This window comes from Scyliorhinus canicula, chromosome 10 (genome assembly GCF_902713615.1).
Source record: "Scyliorhinus canicula chromosome 10, sScyCan1.1, whole genome shotgun sequence".
NCBI lineage: Eukaryota > Metazoa > Chordata > Chondrichthyes > Carcharhiniformes > Scyliorhinidae > Scyliorhinus > Scyliorhinus canicula.
Window position 1 is genome coordinate 155347084 of NC_052155.1, and position 18244 is coordinate 155365327.

General features: G+C 46.7%; 1 protein-coding gene across 23 annotated transcripts in view; it reads left to right on the forward strand.

The window, feature by feature from the left end:
- amph (amphiphysin) overlaps window positions 1–18244 on the forward strand; it is a 354942-nt gene that overhangs the window by 209854 nt on the left and 126844 nt on the right. For 20 of the 23 annotated variants that reach the window (XM_038809956.1, XM_038809944.1, XM_038809948.1 and 17 more), the window contains exons 9-12: window positions 5157–5239; window positions 8053–8061; window positions 9636–9786; window positions 10714–10842. In XM_038809956.1, the coding sequence (XP_038665884.1) occupies window positions 5157–5239; window positions 8053–8061; window positions 9636–9786; window positions 10714–10842 (372 nt within the window). The remainder of the gene's footprint in view (window positions 1–5156; window positions 5240–8052; window positions 8062–9635; window positions 9787–10713; window positions 10843–18244) is intronic. The other 3 variants (XM_038809945.1, XM_038809947.1, XM_038809960.1) reach the window with 1 other exon arrangement.

An 18244-nucleotide genomic window follows, 5' to 3' on the forward strand; every position in this document is an offset into this window, starting at 1 on the left:
TGATCGGGTGGAATGGAAGTATTTGTGGGATGTCCTGGGAAGGTTTGGGTTTGAGCAGAGATTCGTGGATTGGGTCCGGCTGCTATATCAGGCACTGGTGGCAAATGTAAGGACAAACCATGTTCGATCAGAATATTTTAGTCTGTGTCGGGGGACGGGACAAGAGTGTCCAGTCTCCCCACTACTATTTGCCCTGGCCATGGAGCCTTTAGCAATGGCGCTGAGAGCATCCAACATTTGCCGGGGGATAGCGAGAGGGGGCGGTGGAACATAGGGTCTCGCTCTATGTGGACAATTTTCTCCTTTATATAACAGACCCGTTAGGGGGAATTGCAGGAATTATGGGAATACTGGAGGAATTTGGTTCTCAGGTTACAAACTGAATATGGGCAATGGGCAAGAGTGAGGTTTTTGCGATCCAGGCAAGGGGGCAGGAGAGGAAACTGAGGGAGATGCCGTTCAAAGTGGTGGGAGGGAGTTTTAGGTCCCTGGGATTCAAGTGGCAAGGGACTGGGGTCAGCTTCATAAACTAAATTTGGGCAGGTTGTTGAGCAAATGAAAGGGGACTTCCTTGGATGGGACGTGCTCCCGCTGTCATTGGCGGGGAGGGTACAGACTGTGAAATTGACAGTCCTCCTGAGATTGCTGTTTGTGTTTCAGTGTCTTCCAATTTTAAAAAGGCATTTTTAAAGAAGATGAATGTGGCGATCTGGGTTTTATATGGGCCGGGAAAGCCCCGAGGATGAAGAAGGTCCTTCTTGAGCGTGGGAAGGGGGGCTTGGCCCTTCCGAACTTTATTAATTAGTACTGGGCAGCTAATATATCGATGGTTAGGAAATAGGTAATGGGGAGGGATCGGTGTGGGAGCGAGTGGAGGCGGCATCTTGCAAGGGCACGAGTCTGAAGGCTTTGTAAAAGGCATCTCTGCCATTCTCGCTGGCTCTGTACTCCACAGGTAGTGGCATCCCTGAGAGTGTGGGGCAGTGGAGGCAGCACATGAGACTGGAGGGGGCGTTGGTGTGGTCACCGACCTGTGATAATCACCGGTTTGCTGCGGGTGTGGGGGGGGGGGGGGGGCCTGGACGGGGGCTTCAGGAGGTGGCAGCGGGCAGGGATTGAGAGATTTGGGGATCTCTTCATTGAGGAGGGTTTTCCCGAGCCTGGCAGAGCTAGAGGAGTTTGAGTTTCCGGGTGGGAACGGACTCCGGTACCTGCAGGTACGGGATTTTGTTTGGAGGCAGGGCCTGAGCTTCCCTCGCCTCCCACTAAGGGGGCTACAGGATAAGGTGTTGTCTAAAACAGGGGTCGGGAAGGGAGAGTCTCGAAAATGTACAAGGAACTGATGGAGTGGGAAGGGATCCCAATCGGGGAGGTGAGAGGAAGTGGGAGGAAGAGCTGGGAGGGGAGTTGGAAGTTGGGTTATGGGAGAAGACCCTCAGGAGATTCAATGCATCCTCGTCGTGTGTCAGGCTTAGCCTGATCCAGTTCAAGGTGGTCCACAGGGCTCATATGACTGTGGCCCAGATGAGTAGGTTTTGTGAGGAGGTGGAGGGTAGGTGTGGGCGGTGTGGGGGAAGTCCTGCCAACCATGTACATGTGTTTTGGGTGGTCCGAGGCTGAGGGGATTTTGGCAGGAATTTTCAGATGTCATGTCAGAGGTCCTGGAAGGGAAGGTGACTCCGAATCCAGAGGCGGCAGTATTTGGGGTGTCACAGCATGGTGGCGCAGTGGTTAGCATTGCTGCCTCACGGCACCGAGGTCCCAGGTTCAATCCCGGCTCTGAGTCACTGTCCGTGTGGAGTTTGCACATTCTCCCCGTGTTTGCGTAGGTTTCGCCCCCACAATCCACATCTTGTGCAGGCTAGGTGGATTGGCCACGCTAAATTGCCCCTTAATTGGAAAAAATGGATTGGGTACTCTAAATTTAAAAAAATATAAAAATATTTGGAGTGTCGGAAGATCAGGGAGCCCAGGGGGAGAGAGGCCGACGTTTTGGCCTTTACCTTCCAGGTGGCCAAGAGACGGATTTAACTGGGATGGAGGGACTCAGAGCCTCCAAAGTCGGGGGTTTGGGTCAGTGACATGGCAGGGTTTCTTAGGCTAGAGAATATTTAGTCTTCCTTAAGGGATTCACTACAAGGGTTCGCTTGGAGGTGGCAGCCATTCATCTACTTCTTCAAGGTGAATTGACCGTGAGCAGGAGGGGACCGGGTGGGGGGGGGGGGGGGGCATGGAAGTGACGAATAACGGCAGGGACTCTAATGTATGGATAGTTGGGGTTTAGGGCTAGGGGGAGTTGGGTATGTTATTGTGGGTTTTTTGTGTGTGTTGGATCTCTTTGTTGTTTACATTTTAAAAAAATTATAAATGCCTCAATAAAATATTTTCTAAAAAAAAAACAAATTTAGGGATGGGTTTGCCCGGCTTCCCACCTACTATATTAAAGCAGCATCTCTGGAGGATGATAGGGGACTTGGAGTCATAATGATTTCGCACTAGGTCTACAAGCTTGTCAAAACTTTTCGAAACAGAGGAGTCTGGGTAGGCCAGGCTTTTTATTATGTTGAATGTCAGGGCCCCACATGCTGTCCGCAGAATCACTTCTTGTTTCTCAGCTCCCACTATGTTATTAGCCCAGAAGAAGTAACGCATGAGCTCTGCATATTGAGCTCAGTCTTCTCCATTTACGTCAGAAGGCTCAAGTTTACTGAAGAGAGGCATTTAGTTTCTTACTGGAGAAACTGCGTGTATTCAACTCTGAAGGCTCTCGGGGGGGGGGGGGGGGGGGGGGGGGGACTGTTTTTACTCCTCGTCGCCAATATAGTAACTTAGTCAAGGCTAACAATAACTCCCTTATTTAAAGTAACAAATGGGGCCACAACTGCTGTGTACAACACTGGCGTCCCAGCCCGGGTACCTATGGAGATACCGGTCAGGGGCGGGACTGAGGGCTTTGAACTCCCGCCGTGCATCTCTTAATGGGCAAGCCTCCACCCACTCAATAGGGGAATTTGTATTCCATGGAGCCCACGGGGAAATCTAATGATGATCCCTTGTGCCCTTTGTGGCCATCATAACAATCACTAAATATTTAAAATATATATATGTTCCATTTCGTTTATCTCAGCCAACAGTTTGGAATGATTTAAAACCCACCTTTACTGCCCACCTCCATCTTCAAGTCAGCTTGGCGTGAATGGGTGTATTAAAATGGAAGCACGGTGACTGCTTTGTTTTTCAAAAAATATACTTTTGTAATAAAATGTATAAAATACGTTACATGACTGGGCAGCACGGTAGCATAGTGGTTAGCACAGTTGCTTCACAGCAGCAGGGTCCCAGGTTTGAATCCCGGCTGGGTCACTGTCTATGCAGAATCTGCATATTCTCCCCGTGTCTGCGTGGGTTTCCTCCGGGTGCTCAGGTTTCCTCCCATAGTCCAAAGATGTGCGGCTTAGGTGGATTGGCCATGATAAATTGCCCCTAGTGTCCAAAAAGGTTAAGTGGCGGTTACGGGGAGAGGGTAGATACGTGGGCTTGAGTAGGGTGCTCTTTGTAAGGGCCGGTGCAGACTCGATGGGCTGAATGGCACTGTAAATTCTATGACTGTTTAATATTGACATTACAGAGGGTACAAACCAAATGAGTTTCTTCCATTACTGCATGGTATTCACTACATTTCCAATCACAGTCAATATTTACAAGCTTCATTACATGTCCTGCCTATCGTCTGAGGGCTTCCACACAGTTCCAGCTCCTTGGTCTACTATGGTTGAAAGGCCTTAAGATGGTGGTCTTAGATGGGTGTTGATACTTGTGAGAATATTATTCCTGTTAATTGAGCAGTGGGCATTGTACTACTTGAACCACCTTTCTGCTATGGTAAGCCACCTTATTGGCAGGAGGTGTTGGGGGAGTGAGGGTGGTGCATGCACATTGTTGTCATTGTATTATAGTGTTTAGAGTTCAGCATAGCATCCAATGGCTGACACAACCCATATCTCCCAAATTTGTAAATTCCTCAGTCAATTTTAAAGCTTCTGGTCCCTGGCATTGCGTCTTCATTCTCAGACGACGAATATCACACCCGTTGTAGTTGAGGTGTCCAATGAAGGTGTCCCCTCCACTGACTCCCCGCTGCACTCTGTGCCCCCTTGAGCACCGCGCTGCACTAATTTTGGCAGAGAGCCCATAGTTAGCTGGAGCTCCTGGACATGTGCCCCATACCCTCATGTAGTAATTGACTTCTCACTCCAGTATCCTCACTCTCCCAGTTATGTATCTGCCTACTCTCTGCCTGGCAAAATATCCTGATCATACATGGCCCTGAGAAAAGAAGTTCTTTGTAATACTGTTTTAAATGTACTTTTCCGCTACTTTATTTACTCAAGTTCGATTTCCTTCCCTTACTGCAAGGTAATCTGGGTTCATCACTTAATCCTTCACGAGGCTCCTCTCCTGTAAAGGTTTTTCCTCTTGATCGCTCAAATATTTCTTCATATTCCATCTCTTTTATACTTGGTATTATTCTTGAACACTTCAAATGGATCATTACCCATGAATTCACTATCACTAATCGCAAATGGCCTCCTCCGCACTGTAAATTCTATACCTCAAGTAAATCTTCTCTTGTTTCTCGCAGCTTGTATAGAGTGCATATGAGACAGCAATATAAATAATTTGACATTTCAAATAAAACTGTTCATTGAAAAGAGTGAGAAATAAAAGGAAGGACAACTTTGAGATAAATTGGATGATTTGGGGCTGCTGGTGTAAAACTTTCCAAAACCTGGGTGTACATCAAGAACTTGGCTGTTGAACATATCTAATTCCTGGCTCATGGACTCTTTGATATCTGTACCTGAATATATTCTTCTGTTACTCAATGCACTGAGTCTTATAGTGCCCACTTTTAATTTCTATTGGTGTGGTTTAAAGAGGAATCCTTCATAGCATGTATGGTATTTGTATATTATTAACCCATCACTCGATGGGCCCCAATGAGAGTAAACACAAATAATTAGACTCTTATTTTATTTTATTTCTTGATGGAATATTTTTGAAAGTCTGGAAATGAGAGGGCCCGGTTATTACCAGGCCACTATCAGTGTTTGTTTGAAGATGCCATTTCATACTTGTTCTTTTTTCTTTTCTAGCTCTGTCACAAACTCTATGAAATAATGAGTAAACTGGGAGAGCAGCACGCTGACAAAGCATTTACCATCCAAGGTGCACCCAGGTATTGTGCCTAGTGAAAGCTTAAATCATCGTCGCTTGAGTTTCAGATAAATTGAACAACTTTCTTGACAAATTTGAGGGGCAATTTTACAAATCAGTGTTCTTCATGGAAGTGGATTTTGAGTATCGGGAGGAGGGTGGTTTTAATGCAGCTCACCCATTGGAAAATGATGGAATCAGACGACCCTCTCACTCTCCACCTGCACAATTTTGCTTTCCATTTATACTGAACTCTCTTGCTCACACTCCCCCTGCTCACAGTCCTGGTTTTCACTCACCGAGGGAATCCTTTTTGGAAAACCTTTTAATTTTTTTTTTTATAAATTTAGATTAGCCAATTATTTTTTTCCAATTAAGGGGCAATTTAGCGTGGCCAATCCACCTACTTTGCACATTTTTTTGGGTTGTGGGGGCGAAACCCACGCAGACACGGGGAGAATGTGCAAACTCCACACGGACAGTGACCCAGAGCCGGGATCGAACCTGGGACCTCAGCGCCGTGAGGCGGTTGTGCTAACCACTAGGCCACTGTGCTGCCCTCTTTTTGGAAAACCTTTTATCGGTGCTGTTTAGCCAACAGGTCAGTCATCACCTGATTGAAAGCTGCCACACGCCTGAGAGGTTGAATGACCAACTCTTGTTCCTATGTTTCATGTAGTTGGTTGTGTGTTCAAACCTTCCAGTAAAATTAAGATTGGTATTGACCCACTAACATCAGCATCTTCCACTTTACTAGTGGAATCGGGGCTGTTTAGCTCACAGGGCTAATCGCTGGCTTTGAAAGCAGACCAAGGCAAGCCAGCAGCACGGTTCGATTCCTGTAACAGCCTCCCCGAACAGGCGCCGGAATGTGGCGACTAGGGGCTTTTCACAGTAACTTCATTTGAAGCCTACTCGTGACAATAAGCGATTTTCATTTCATTTCAAGTGTGAATCTCAGGGATCTAAACTTTTACTGTGCCTGAGGCTAAAGATGAGATGCTGGCGTTGGACTGGGGTGAGCACAGTAAGAAGTCTTACAACACCAGGTTAAAGTCCAACAGGTTTGTTTCAAACCCCAGCTTTCAGAGCACTGCTCCTTCCTCAGGTGAATGAAGAGGTATGTTCCAGAAACATATATAGACAAATTCAAAGATGCAAGACAATGCTTAGAATGCGTCTTCACTCTCAGACGACCAATATCACACCCATTGTAGTTGAGGTGTCCAATGAAGCTGCCACTGACTCCCCTCTGCACTTTGTACCCCCTTGAGCGCCGCACTGCACTAATTTTGGCAGAGAGCCCATACTTCCCTGAGGAAGGAGCAGTGCTCCGAAAGCTAGTGTTTGAAACAAACCTGTTGGATTTTAACCTAGTGTTGTAAGACTTACTGAGGCTAAAGAGTTCTGAATCCAGACTATCAATAAGTAAATAAGCTGATCGTAAAGGTGGATAGATAGTATATTGCCATTAATGGACAGATGTCACGTCCAAAACAGGTTCAACGACATTCAGAGTGGAGCTCCTGAATCTCCCTTAACAGGCCTTACTCTTTTTAGAGTTGCTTTCATGTTAAAGGATGTGCAGTCCCATTTGTAGTGCCTATCTAATGTTAACACTCATACATTCTCATTGTCTCGTTGACATGACTGTAGATGGTTAGACTCCTAAAGGGGGAGACTGTGCACTCTAAATCAAGCCGATTTACATGTGTGGGTTTCAGTCATTTCTGGAGGAACTCTTAAATGCAGTGATGAGTTTGAATGTGTGCGCCTGTTTGAATGTGCGTGCATGCATGTATGTATGTGTGCACACACAGTGTGTTTATCGGTGTGAACGTATCGTACACCTGATTGCCCAAAAGAACCCTGTTTGCACATTTTCGTGATTTGGTGACACGGCAGCCGGAAGTTTGCGGTCCCACGTGCTTTGGGAATCATTGCGGGCGGAAAAGTTGACGGACCAGCAAAAGGTCCGTTGACTTTGGGCAGTGGAACTGGAAAATCCCGCAGTGTTTTGCCTTACATAATGCCCCATTAACAAATATCTCCAGATTCTACTCCCTGTCCCTATCCGTACGCTCAAAGTACACTGCATCTGTTCCATAGAGGGATAAGGATGTCTGGATTTTTGCGTTGTTGGCATGCTACAGTTACATCACTGTCACTTGCCGCCTGTCTTCTAGTGAGCATTGCATCAAAGAACTGGGATACAACTCAAGTGTCTGTGAGGTGTGCAATTCTGGGCCTGATGGTTGGCCACAGGGTCTCTTGGTTGTTATTGGACAAGAACACCCAATGAAGCTCCATGATAGGGTACAACATGGGCTGTGGAAGAAGATTTAATAGGTGGAATGGAGTTCATAAAATAATCTTGAGTGTACACAGGCAATGAAAAGGAGTTTGAATGGGAGGGGGTAGAAACCATAATCTGGCATTGTGAAATGAGTTTAAATGGTTAGGGTCAAGTCCGCAATGGAGTAGAATGTACATGGTCTGTAAAGGGATATCAAACGGGTGGGTCAGAGTCAATGACAAGGTTGAGTGTACATGCTCGGAGGAGATTACATAGGTGGATAGCGACAATGATATGGTAGTGTCCATGGGATGTCAAAAGACTTGATGGGCGAGAGGCCGATTTTCATTTCTCTTTTCTTGAGCTCTTACATCGTTTCTGAAAATCTAATTTGATTAGTACGAGGTTCTTACCACTGATGTACTGTAGGTCTTTGTGACATCAAAGTCAAGAGTGTTTCATGTTTTAAACGATTAGCAGTTGGATATAATCAAATGTTTGATGTTATTTCACACTGTCTTTTGCTACTGTTGACAAAGGAGCTGGAGGTAGGTTTGGAGTGTGTGTGATGTAGACACAGTTGGTAGTAGGAATGATTAGTTTTCGATTGTGGCTAGGAATACCAAATCATGTACGCTGTAGTCCTGCTAGCAGGCTTAGAACTTGGCCTCCTGTCAAAAACTAAGATGAACCAACATTATTACCAGGTGGTAAATCGTATTAATGTTTGATATTGTCCCTGCTGATTGTAATTATCACTCTGCTTTTGTTGCTTTATGGATTTATCCTAGATATGTACCCGTTGTTTGTGTTCATGTTTAGTTATTGAGTCTAGATAGATATCCAATCCCTTTGTAATTAGTTTAATGTTCCTCTTTGTGTTGTAGAATTAAAAGTAGAGAGCTTAAACTTAAAACAAAATTCTTTAACATCAGGACTGCCCTCCCTGATCAATATCTCCAATTACTTCCATGTTGGGCATGATTTAACTAAATGGGAACAAAGTTCCATTGCGAGCGCATTTCGCCGCATGATTCCCGGTGCTCGCCAAGAAATACAAGGCTAGAAAACACGACTCATGTTTGATTAGGGGCCTCAACGAGGAAGCCACGGCTGAGGTTGCACATAGCCCCGTTTTGTACACTGAGGAGCTCCGCTCACCGGAACTCTCCTGTGTAGCGAGAGATTGGGACACCATTTAAAAATACCATCCAAATCTCTGAGACCCCCAATGCGACCCTGCCCCAATGCACAAGGGAGGGTTCCTGCCCCCCTACCCCCATGCACCCACTGCCCAACACCTGTGTGCAGGACACCCCCGGTGCCAGCCTGGCACCCTGACAGTGCTCCTGCTAGTTCCACCTGGGCACTTTGGCAGTGCCATTCCAGCACTGCCAGGGTGTAAGGGTGGCACCAGCAGTGCCAGGGTACCACCCTGCCTAAGGGGCATGAATATGGGGGCCTCCACTGCCCTGGGAGACTCCCAGGAGTGTTGCTCCAACTGGTCCCCGAGACCAGTACTGAACAGCGCTCGCCCGAGGTCTCCGAGATGAGGGAAATTGATCCCAGGCCTCGGGTAACTCAGGAATCTGCACATTAGAGTGAGGTTAGCTGCCTCGCTCTAATATTCAGACTTGCCTAAAAGTGATACCACCCACATTGGGCGGGATTCACATCGCAGCATCTCGCGTGGTCGTGTTAGATCTCGCAAGGCGTTGTGAAACGGGTAGATCCCGGGAGTGGGATCTCCGGGTTCCTATCGGACACTGCGCCATGGTGAGCTGCTTTTCGGGCACAGAGTGGCCATTAAATCACGCCCTTCATCACCCTACCAGTATAAATGGCTATATTGTGGCTGTTTCAACAAGGGGAAGATGTTTGCAGTGTGCGTGACAGAGCAGTGAAGTGACAGATGAAGCTTTAAGCTGAATAATACTCCACAAAGCAACAGCACCAGTCCAAAAAGCTTGTGTGAAACATGTTTGGCAGAAGATTGGAAGAGGATGGCACAATGGTAGGTCCAGACTTTTGGTCAAAACCAATGTCACTGTAACAGGTATGTAGAATAATCTTACAATATTCACCAGCTAATTGATGTTGCATGCTTTTCTGCCCTGTTTAGTGACTCAGGACCATTGAGAATCTCCAAGACTCCGACACCACCAGAAGAACCATCTCCGCCCAGTAGCCCAGTGACCAGTCCCAATCATACTTTGGCACCTTTGGCAGCATCTCCAGCTCATACTCCAACTCGTCCCAAGTCACCATCTCAGGTAAAGTTTGAAACCAAAAGCAAAATGGATTCAGGCAGTGTTCAGTTGTACTTAACAGCACAGACACACTGAACATTTTCTCCCTGGCTTGGATAATACCCCCACATGCTGCACAGACTTTGCACAACAGTCTGGTCTGAACCACTGGCAAATGTTTCAAAGGGATGCACAGAATGTATGTAAAAGGAATGGGAGAAATAATGCCTGCAAATATGGAAAATTCTGCAAATGCACCACATTTCACTCAGCACCTTTTGAGGCAAATGTTTTGTGTGCAAGGCTCTCGATAAATGTTAACATTCCATCTAAACACCTGTTTGCCGCTTTTCAAATATTCTCAGGCCCTGATATTCATGGGCACGGTGATTCTCTGCTGGTTGTGGTAACAGTAGGTGAGCTGGTCGCATTCATGGAGACTGGGCCATTTAAGTAGCTGACACAAGAGGATCTAAGCCTGCATGAGTTTAACTTAAGTACTCAACCTGGCTGCATGCTAGGAAAGAGAAAAGTGTCATGCTGTTCTGATGGTGGGGTGCAAAAAGGCCAGTGAACTTTATGTGGGCTTTTCAAGGCCTAATATAAGTAAACAACAGGAAATTCAGCGGCATTACATGTTATCACACTCTGGTGGCTGGGGATCCGTTGGCATCTGGCCGTGACCATTTTATATTGCTCATCACAGAGGCCGATTTTGTTGTTGTATTAAAGCTCGGTGTTTTCACCTAAACACTGTTGGTGTTGAGATCCAGTTTATGTGCCAACCTAAAGGTAAACACAGCCCACTGATGGAGTACTTGAGTCTCCGGTTCCTCTCAGTAGAGTTCCCGGGAGCGCGGGATTACGATATCTGGTCTCTTTGATACTGTTGCCTGTGTGCCAGACTTGTTTTCATTCCTTTCCCTTTAACTTCTCATTTCTCCTGGCTAGCTGAGAAGAGGGCCTCCGGTCCCACCACCTCCAAAGCTCACCCCAACAAAGGAGCTGCACCAGGAAAACATTATCAACTTCTTTGAGGACAACTTTGTTCCCGAGATCAGTGTCACCAGCCCGTCACAGGTCAGCTGACTTTGCAACTGTACTGTTTACACTGGCCTGCCTAGGTTTGTTTCATATCAAAGTGCAGGGCGTGGGCGGGCCGAATGTGCATGAGCAATCTTTCCTGGTCTCTTTCCAGTTCAGTCACAGAGAGGAAATGTTATTACCATTTGCTTTAGGTGACTGCTTACTATACACACGACTAATGATATGAGATAAAAACCTTGCGTTTGTTTAATGCTTTTCGTAACCTCTAATTAATTCCAACTAATTAAATATTCTTTAAGTATAATCACTATTCTAATGTAGGCAGAGATTGCACCCTAGCCAAGTCTCACGGCAGCAATGAGATAAATGGGCAGATATCTGATTTGTGAAATGGTGATTGAGGGATAAATGTTGACCGAGGCATATTGCTCTGTTTCAAATAGTGATCATGTCATCTTGAATGCTTGAAGAAACAGACAGGTGCCGGAATTCGCTGGTCATTACGATTCAATTTTCCTCCCGGCAGCTGGCAGAAACCCACAACCTCCTAACATAGAGGCAAAATCACTGGAACTGAGCCAAGGCTGATACCTATATGTTAGCTCAAAGTAGTGTCAGTGCATGCTTTATACATTGTGCTATGGTATCTTCTTCCTGGGTTGTGCATTTTTAACAACTTGCAGCACATTGTGAAGTAGTTGCAGGTGGCTTAAACTGCCCTGTAAATTCTGCATGATTAGCTTAGATTTTCATTCTTGGTGTATGAGCATGGAGGCATTGTATGGCCGGAACTCCCATGGGCTTGTACTGCTCATGACTTTGGTTCATTGGAATGGGAAATGGTAGGGAGCAGAGCACCACTATAGGCTGAGCTGGCCGAGTCATAAAGAACATAGTGCGGCAGGTGGTGAGGGAACAAAAAAGAAGGAAAAACGTACTTAACCACACCTTCACCAACCTGCCTTCTGCATCTGTCCATGACCTTATCGGTAGACGTGACCACCGCACAGTACTTGTGGAGACAAAGTCCCATCTTCACATTGACGTACTCTCCGTCGTTTTGTGCGGCACTAACACCATGCTAAACGGGATAGACTTTGAACAGATCTGGTAACTCAAGACTGGCTACTACGAGGCACTGTGGGGTATCAGCTGCAGCAGAATTGTACTCAACCACAATCTGTAAGCTCATGGCCCGTCACATCCTCCACTCTACCATTACCACCAAGCCAGTGGATCAATCCTGGCTCAATGAACAGTGCAGGAGGGCAAACCAGGGGCAGCACCAAGCATATCTAGAAATAGAACATAGAACATAGAACACTACAGCGCAGTACGGGCCCTTCGGCCCTCGATGTTGCGCCGACCTGTGAAACCATCTGAAGCCTATCTGACCTACACTATTCCATTTTCATCCATATGTCTATCCAGTGACCACTTAAATGCCCTTAAAGTTGGCGAGTCTACTACTGTTGCAGGCAGGGCGTTCCACACCCCTACTACTCTCTGAGTAAAGAAACTGCCTCTGACATCTGTCCTATATCTCTCACCCCTCAATTTAAAGCTATGTCCCCTCGTGTTGGTCATCACCATCCGAGGAAAAAGACTCTCACTGTCCACCCTATCTAACCCTCTGACTATCTTATATGTCTCTATTAAGTCACCTCTCAGCCTTCTCCTCTCTAACGAAAACAACCTCAATTCCCTGAGCCTTTCCTCGTAAGGCCTTCCCTCCATACCAGGCAACATCCTAGTAAATCTCCTCTGAACCCTTTCCAAAGCTTCCACATCCTTCCTATAATGTGGTGACCAGAACTGCACGCAGTACTCCAGGTGTGGCCGCACCAGAGTTATGTACAGCTGCAGCATGACCCTGTGGTTCCGAAACTCAATCCCCCTGCTTATAAAGGCTAGCACACCATATGCCTTCTTAACAGCCCTATTAACCTGGGTGGCAACTTTCAAGGATTTATGTACCTGGATGCCGAGATCTCTCTGTTCATCTACACTACCAAGAATCTTGCCATTAGCCCAGTACTCTGCATTCCTGTTACTCCTTCCAAAGTGAACCACCTCACACTTTTCCGCATTAAACTCCATCTGCCACCTCTCAGCCCAGCTCTGCAGCTTATCTATGTCCCTCTGTATCCTATAACATCCTTCAGCACTATCCACAACTCCACCGACCTTCGTGTCATCTGCAAATTTACTAACCCATCCTTCTACACCCTCTTCCAGGTCATTTATAAAAATGACAAACAGCAGTGGCCCCAAAACAGATCCTTGCGGTACACCACTAGTAACTGAACTCCAGGATGAACATTTGCCATCAACCACCACCCTCTGTCTTCTTTCAACTAGCCAATTACTGATCCAAACCGCTAAATCACCTTCAATTCCATACTTCCTTATTTTCTGCAATAGCCTACCGTGGGGAACCTTATCAAACGCCTTACTGAAATCCATATACACCACATCAACAGCTTTACCCTGATCCACCTGTTTGGTCACCTTCTCAAAAAACTCAATAAGGTTTGTGAGACATGACCTACCCTTCACAAAACCGTGTTGAGTATCGCTAATCAACTTGTTCTTTTCAAGATGATTATAAACCCTATCTCTTATAACCTTTTCCAACATTTTACCCACAACCGAAGTAAGGCTCACAGGTCTATAATTACCAGGGTTGTCTCTACTCCCCTTCTTGAACAAGGGGACAACATTTGCTATCCTCCAGTCTTCCGGCACTATTCCTGTCGACAAAGACGACATAAATATCAAGGACAAAGGCTCTGCAATCTCCTCCCTGGCTTCCCAGAGAATCCTAGGATAAATCCCATCTGGCCCAGGGGACTTATCTATTTTGACATTTTCTAAAATTGCTAACACCTCCTCCTTTTGAACCTCAATTCCATCTAGCCTGGTCGACTGAACCTGAGTGTTCTCCTCGACAACATTGTCTTTCTCCAGTGTAAACACTGACGAAAAATATCCATTTAATGCTTCCCCTATCTCCTCTGTTTCCACACACAACTTTCCACTACTATCCTTGATTGGCCCTAATCTTACTCGAGTCATTCTTTTGTTCCTGATATACCTATAGAAAGCCTTAGGGTTTTCCTTGATCCTATCCGCCAACGACTTTTCGTGTCCTCTCCTCGCTCTTCTTAACTCTCCCTTTAGGTCCTTCCTGGCTAACTTGTAACTCTCAAGGGCCCTAACTGAGCCTTCATGTCTCATCCTAACATAAGCCTTCTTCTTCCTCTTGACAAGTGCTTCAACTTCCTTAGTAAACCACGGCTCCCTTGCTCGACAACTTCCTCCCTGCCTGACAGGTACATACTTATCAAGGATACGCAGTAGCTGTTCCTTGAAAAAGCTCCACATTTCGATTGTACCCATCCCCTGCAGTTTCCTTCCCCATCCTATACCTCCTAAATCTTGCCGAATAGTATCATAATTGCCTTTCCCCCAGCTATAATTCTTGCCTTGCGGTATATACCTATCCCTGCCCATTGCTAAAGTAAACATAACCGAGTTGTGATCACTATCCCCAAAGTGCTCACCTACATCTAAATCTAACACCTGGCCGGGTTCATTACCCAGTACCAAATCCAATGTGGCCTCGCCTCTTGTTGGTCTGTCTACATACTGTGTCAGAAAACCCTCCTGCACACACTGCACAAAAACTGACCCATCTATAGTACTCGAACTATAGTATTTCCAGTCAATATTTGGAAAGTTAAAGTCCCCCATAACAACTACCCTGTTACTCTCGCTCCTGTCAAGAATCATCTTTGCAATCCTTTCCTCGACATCTCTGGGACTATTCGGAGGTCTATAGACAACTCCCAACAGGGTGACCTCTCCTCTACTGTTCCTAACCTCGGCCCATACTGCCTCAGTAGACGAGTCCTCAAGCGTCCTTTCTACCGCCGTAATACTTTCCTTGATTAACAATGCCACACCCCACCCCCCTCTTTTACCATCTTCTCTGTTCTTACAGAAACATCTAAATCCTGGAACCTGCAACAACCATTCCTGTCCCTGCTCTACCCATGTCTCCGAAATCGCCACAACATCGAGATCCTAGGTACCAACCCATGCTGCAAGCTCACCCACCTTATTCCGGATGCTCCTGGCGTTGAAGTAGACACACTTCAAACCAGCGTCCTGCTTGCCGGTGCCCTCTTTCGAACTTTTAACCCTATCCCTGACGTCACTACTCTCAACATCCTGTACACTGGGACTACAATTTAGGTTCCCATCCCCCTGCTGAATTAGTTTAAACCCCCCCGAAGAGCACTAGCAAATCTCCCCCCCAGGATATTGGTACCCCTCTGGTTCAGGTGAAGACCATCCTGTTTGTAGAGGTCCCACCTACCCCAGAATGAGCCCCAATTATCCAGGAAACCAAAACCCTCCCTCCTGCACCATCCCTGTAGCCACGTGTTCAACTCCTCTCTCTCCTTATTTCTCACTTCGCTAGCACGTGGCACGGGTAACAACCCAGAGATAACAACTCTGTTTGTTCTAGCTCTCAGCTTCCACCCTAGCTCCCTGAATTTCTGTCTCAAATCCCCATCTCTCTTCCTACCTATGTCGTTGGTACCTATGTGGACCACGACTTGGGGCTGCTCCCCCTCCCCCTTAAGGATCCCAAAAACACGATCAGAGACATCACGAACCCTGGCACCTGGGAGGCAACATACCAACCGTGAGTCTCTTTCGTTCCCACAGAACCTCCTGTCTGTTCCTCTAACTATGGAGTCCCCAATGACAAGTGCTCTGTTCCTCTTCTCCCTTCCCGTCTGAGCAACAGGGACAGACTCTGTGCCAGAGACCTGCGCCCTATTGCTTACCCCTGGTAAGTCGTCCCCCGCAACAGTATCCAAAACGGTATACTTGTTATAGAGGGGAACGACCACAGGGGATCCCTGCACTGCCTGCCGGTTCCCTCTCCCTCCCCTGACGGTAACCCATCTACTTTCTTCTTTTACCTGAGGTGTGACTACCTCCCTATAACTCCTCTCAATAACCTCCTCCGCCTCCCGAATGATCCGAAGTTCATCCAGCTCCATCTCCAGGTCCCTAATGCGGCTCTCGAGGAGCTGGAGTTGGGTGCACTTCCCGCAGATGTAGTCAGAAGGGATACTAGAGGTGACCCTTTCCTCCCACATTCTGCAGGAGGAAGTCAACTTGAGGCGTCAACTTGGGGAAGCTACAACACAGGACTATTTGTGCCAAACAGCACAAGCTGCAAGCAATAGGCAGAGCTAAGCGATTCCATGACCAATGGATCACATTTCAACTCTGCAGTCCTGCCACGTCCAGCCGTGAATGATGGAGGACAATTAAACAAGTTACTGGAGGAAGATGCTGTACAAATGCCCCCATCGTCAGTGATGGAGGAGCCCAGCACATCAGTGTAAAAGATAAGACTGAAGCATTTGCAACAACCTTCAGCCAGGAGTGCCCAGTGGATGATCCATCTCAGCTTCCTCCAGAAGTTACTAGCATCATAAATACCAGTCTTCAGCAAATTTGATTCACTCCACATGACATCAAGAAATGGCTGAAGGCACTGGATACTGCAAGCTATGGGCCCTGACAATATTCACACAATAGTACCAAAGACTTGTGCTCCTGAACTTGCCAAGCCCCTAGCCAATCTGTTTCAATACAGCTACAACACTGGTAGCAACCTGAGAATGTGGAAAATTGGCCAGGGATGTCCTGTATGCAAAAAAACAGGGCAAATTCAACCTAGCCAATTACCACCCCATTAGTCTACTCTCGATCATCAGTAAAGTGATGTCAGGGGTCATCAACAGTGCTATCACCGGCACTTGTTTAGCAACAACATGCTCAGTTTGGGTTGTACCAGGGTCACTCAGCCCCTGACCTCATTGTGAACTCCAGAGGTGAAGTGAGAGTGACTGCCCTTGACATCAAGACAGCATTTGACTGAGTATGACATTAGGGAGCTCTGGGAAAACTGGAGTCAAGTGGAAATCAAGGGGAAAACCCTCCACTGGTTGGAATCATACCTGGCACAAAGGAAGATGACTGTGGTTGTTTGATGTCAATTATCTCAGTTCCAGGACATCACTGCAGGGGTTCCTCAGGGTAGTGCCTTGGTCCAACCATCATCAGCTGCTTCATCAATGCCCTTCCTTCCATCACAAGATCAGAAGTGGGGATGTTAGTTGATAATTGCGCAATGTTCATCACAATCTGCAACTCCTCAGACATTGAAGCAGTCCATGTCCAAATGCAGCAAGACCTGAACAATATCCAAGCTTTGACTGACAAGTAACATTTGAACCACACAAATGCCAGGCAAAAGAGAATCTAACTATCTCCCCTTGACAATCAATGGCATTACCTTCACTGAATCTCTCAGCATCAACATCCCTGGGGTTACCATTGACCAGAAAATGATTTGGACTAGCCCTATAAATACTGTAGCTACCGGGGCAGGTCAGAGGCTAGGAATCCTGCAGCAGGTGACTCACCTCCTGACTCCACAAATCCTATCCACTCTCTACAAAGAACAAGTCAGGGGTGTAATGGAAAACTCTTCACTTGCCTGGATGAGTGAAGCTCCAACAGCGGCATGGTAGCATAGTAGTTAGCACTGTAGCTTTACAGCGCCAGGGACCCGGGTTCGATTCCCTGCTTGGGTCTGCACGTTCTCCACGCGTCTGTTTCCTCCGGACGCTCCGGTTTTCTCCCACAAGTCCCTAGAGACGTGCTTGTTAGGTGAACTAGACATTTTAAATTCTCCCTCAGTGTACCCGAGTAGGTGCTGCAATGTGGCGACTAAAGGATTTTTTCAGTAACTTCATTGCAGTAAGCCTACTTGTGACAATAATAAAAATTATTGTTATTATTATCATTGGATGCTCAACTATCCAGGACAAAGCAGCCAGCTTTAATTGGCACCCCATTCACAAACATTCACTCCCTCCACCACTGCTGCACAGTGGCAGCAATGTGTACCATCTACAAGATGCACTTCAAGAACACACCAAGGCCCTTTAGACAGTACTTTCCAAACCCACAAACACTATCTTCCAGAAGGACAATGGAAGCAGCCACATGTGAGCACAACCACCTGCAGGTTCCCCGCCCAGCCACTCACCATCCTGACTTGAAAATATATTGGCGTTCCTTCACTGGGGCTTGGTCTAAAACCTGGAACTTCCTCCCTAACAGCACTGTGGATGTACCTACACCATGTGAACTGCAGTGGTTCAAGAAAGCAGCTCATCACCACCTTCCCAAATGTATCAAAGATGAGCAAGAAATGTTGGTGTAGCCAGTGACGTCCCCATCCCAAGACAGAATTTCAAAAAAGGGTCCGTGTGGCACATAGAAATGCCACAATTCACATCTGAGATGAAGCCCTATCTAGGGCGAGAAGAAGGGT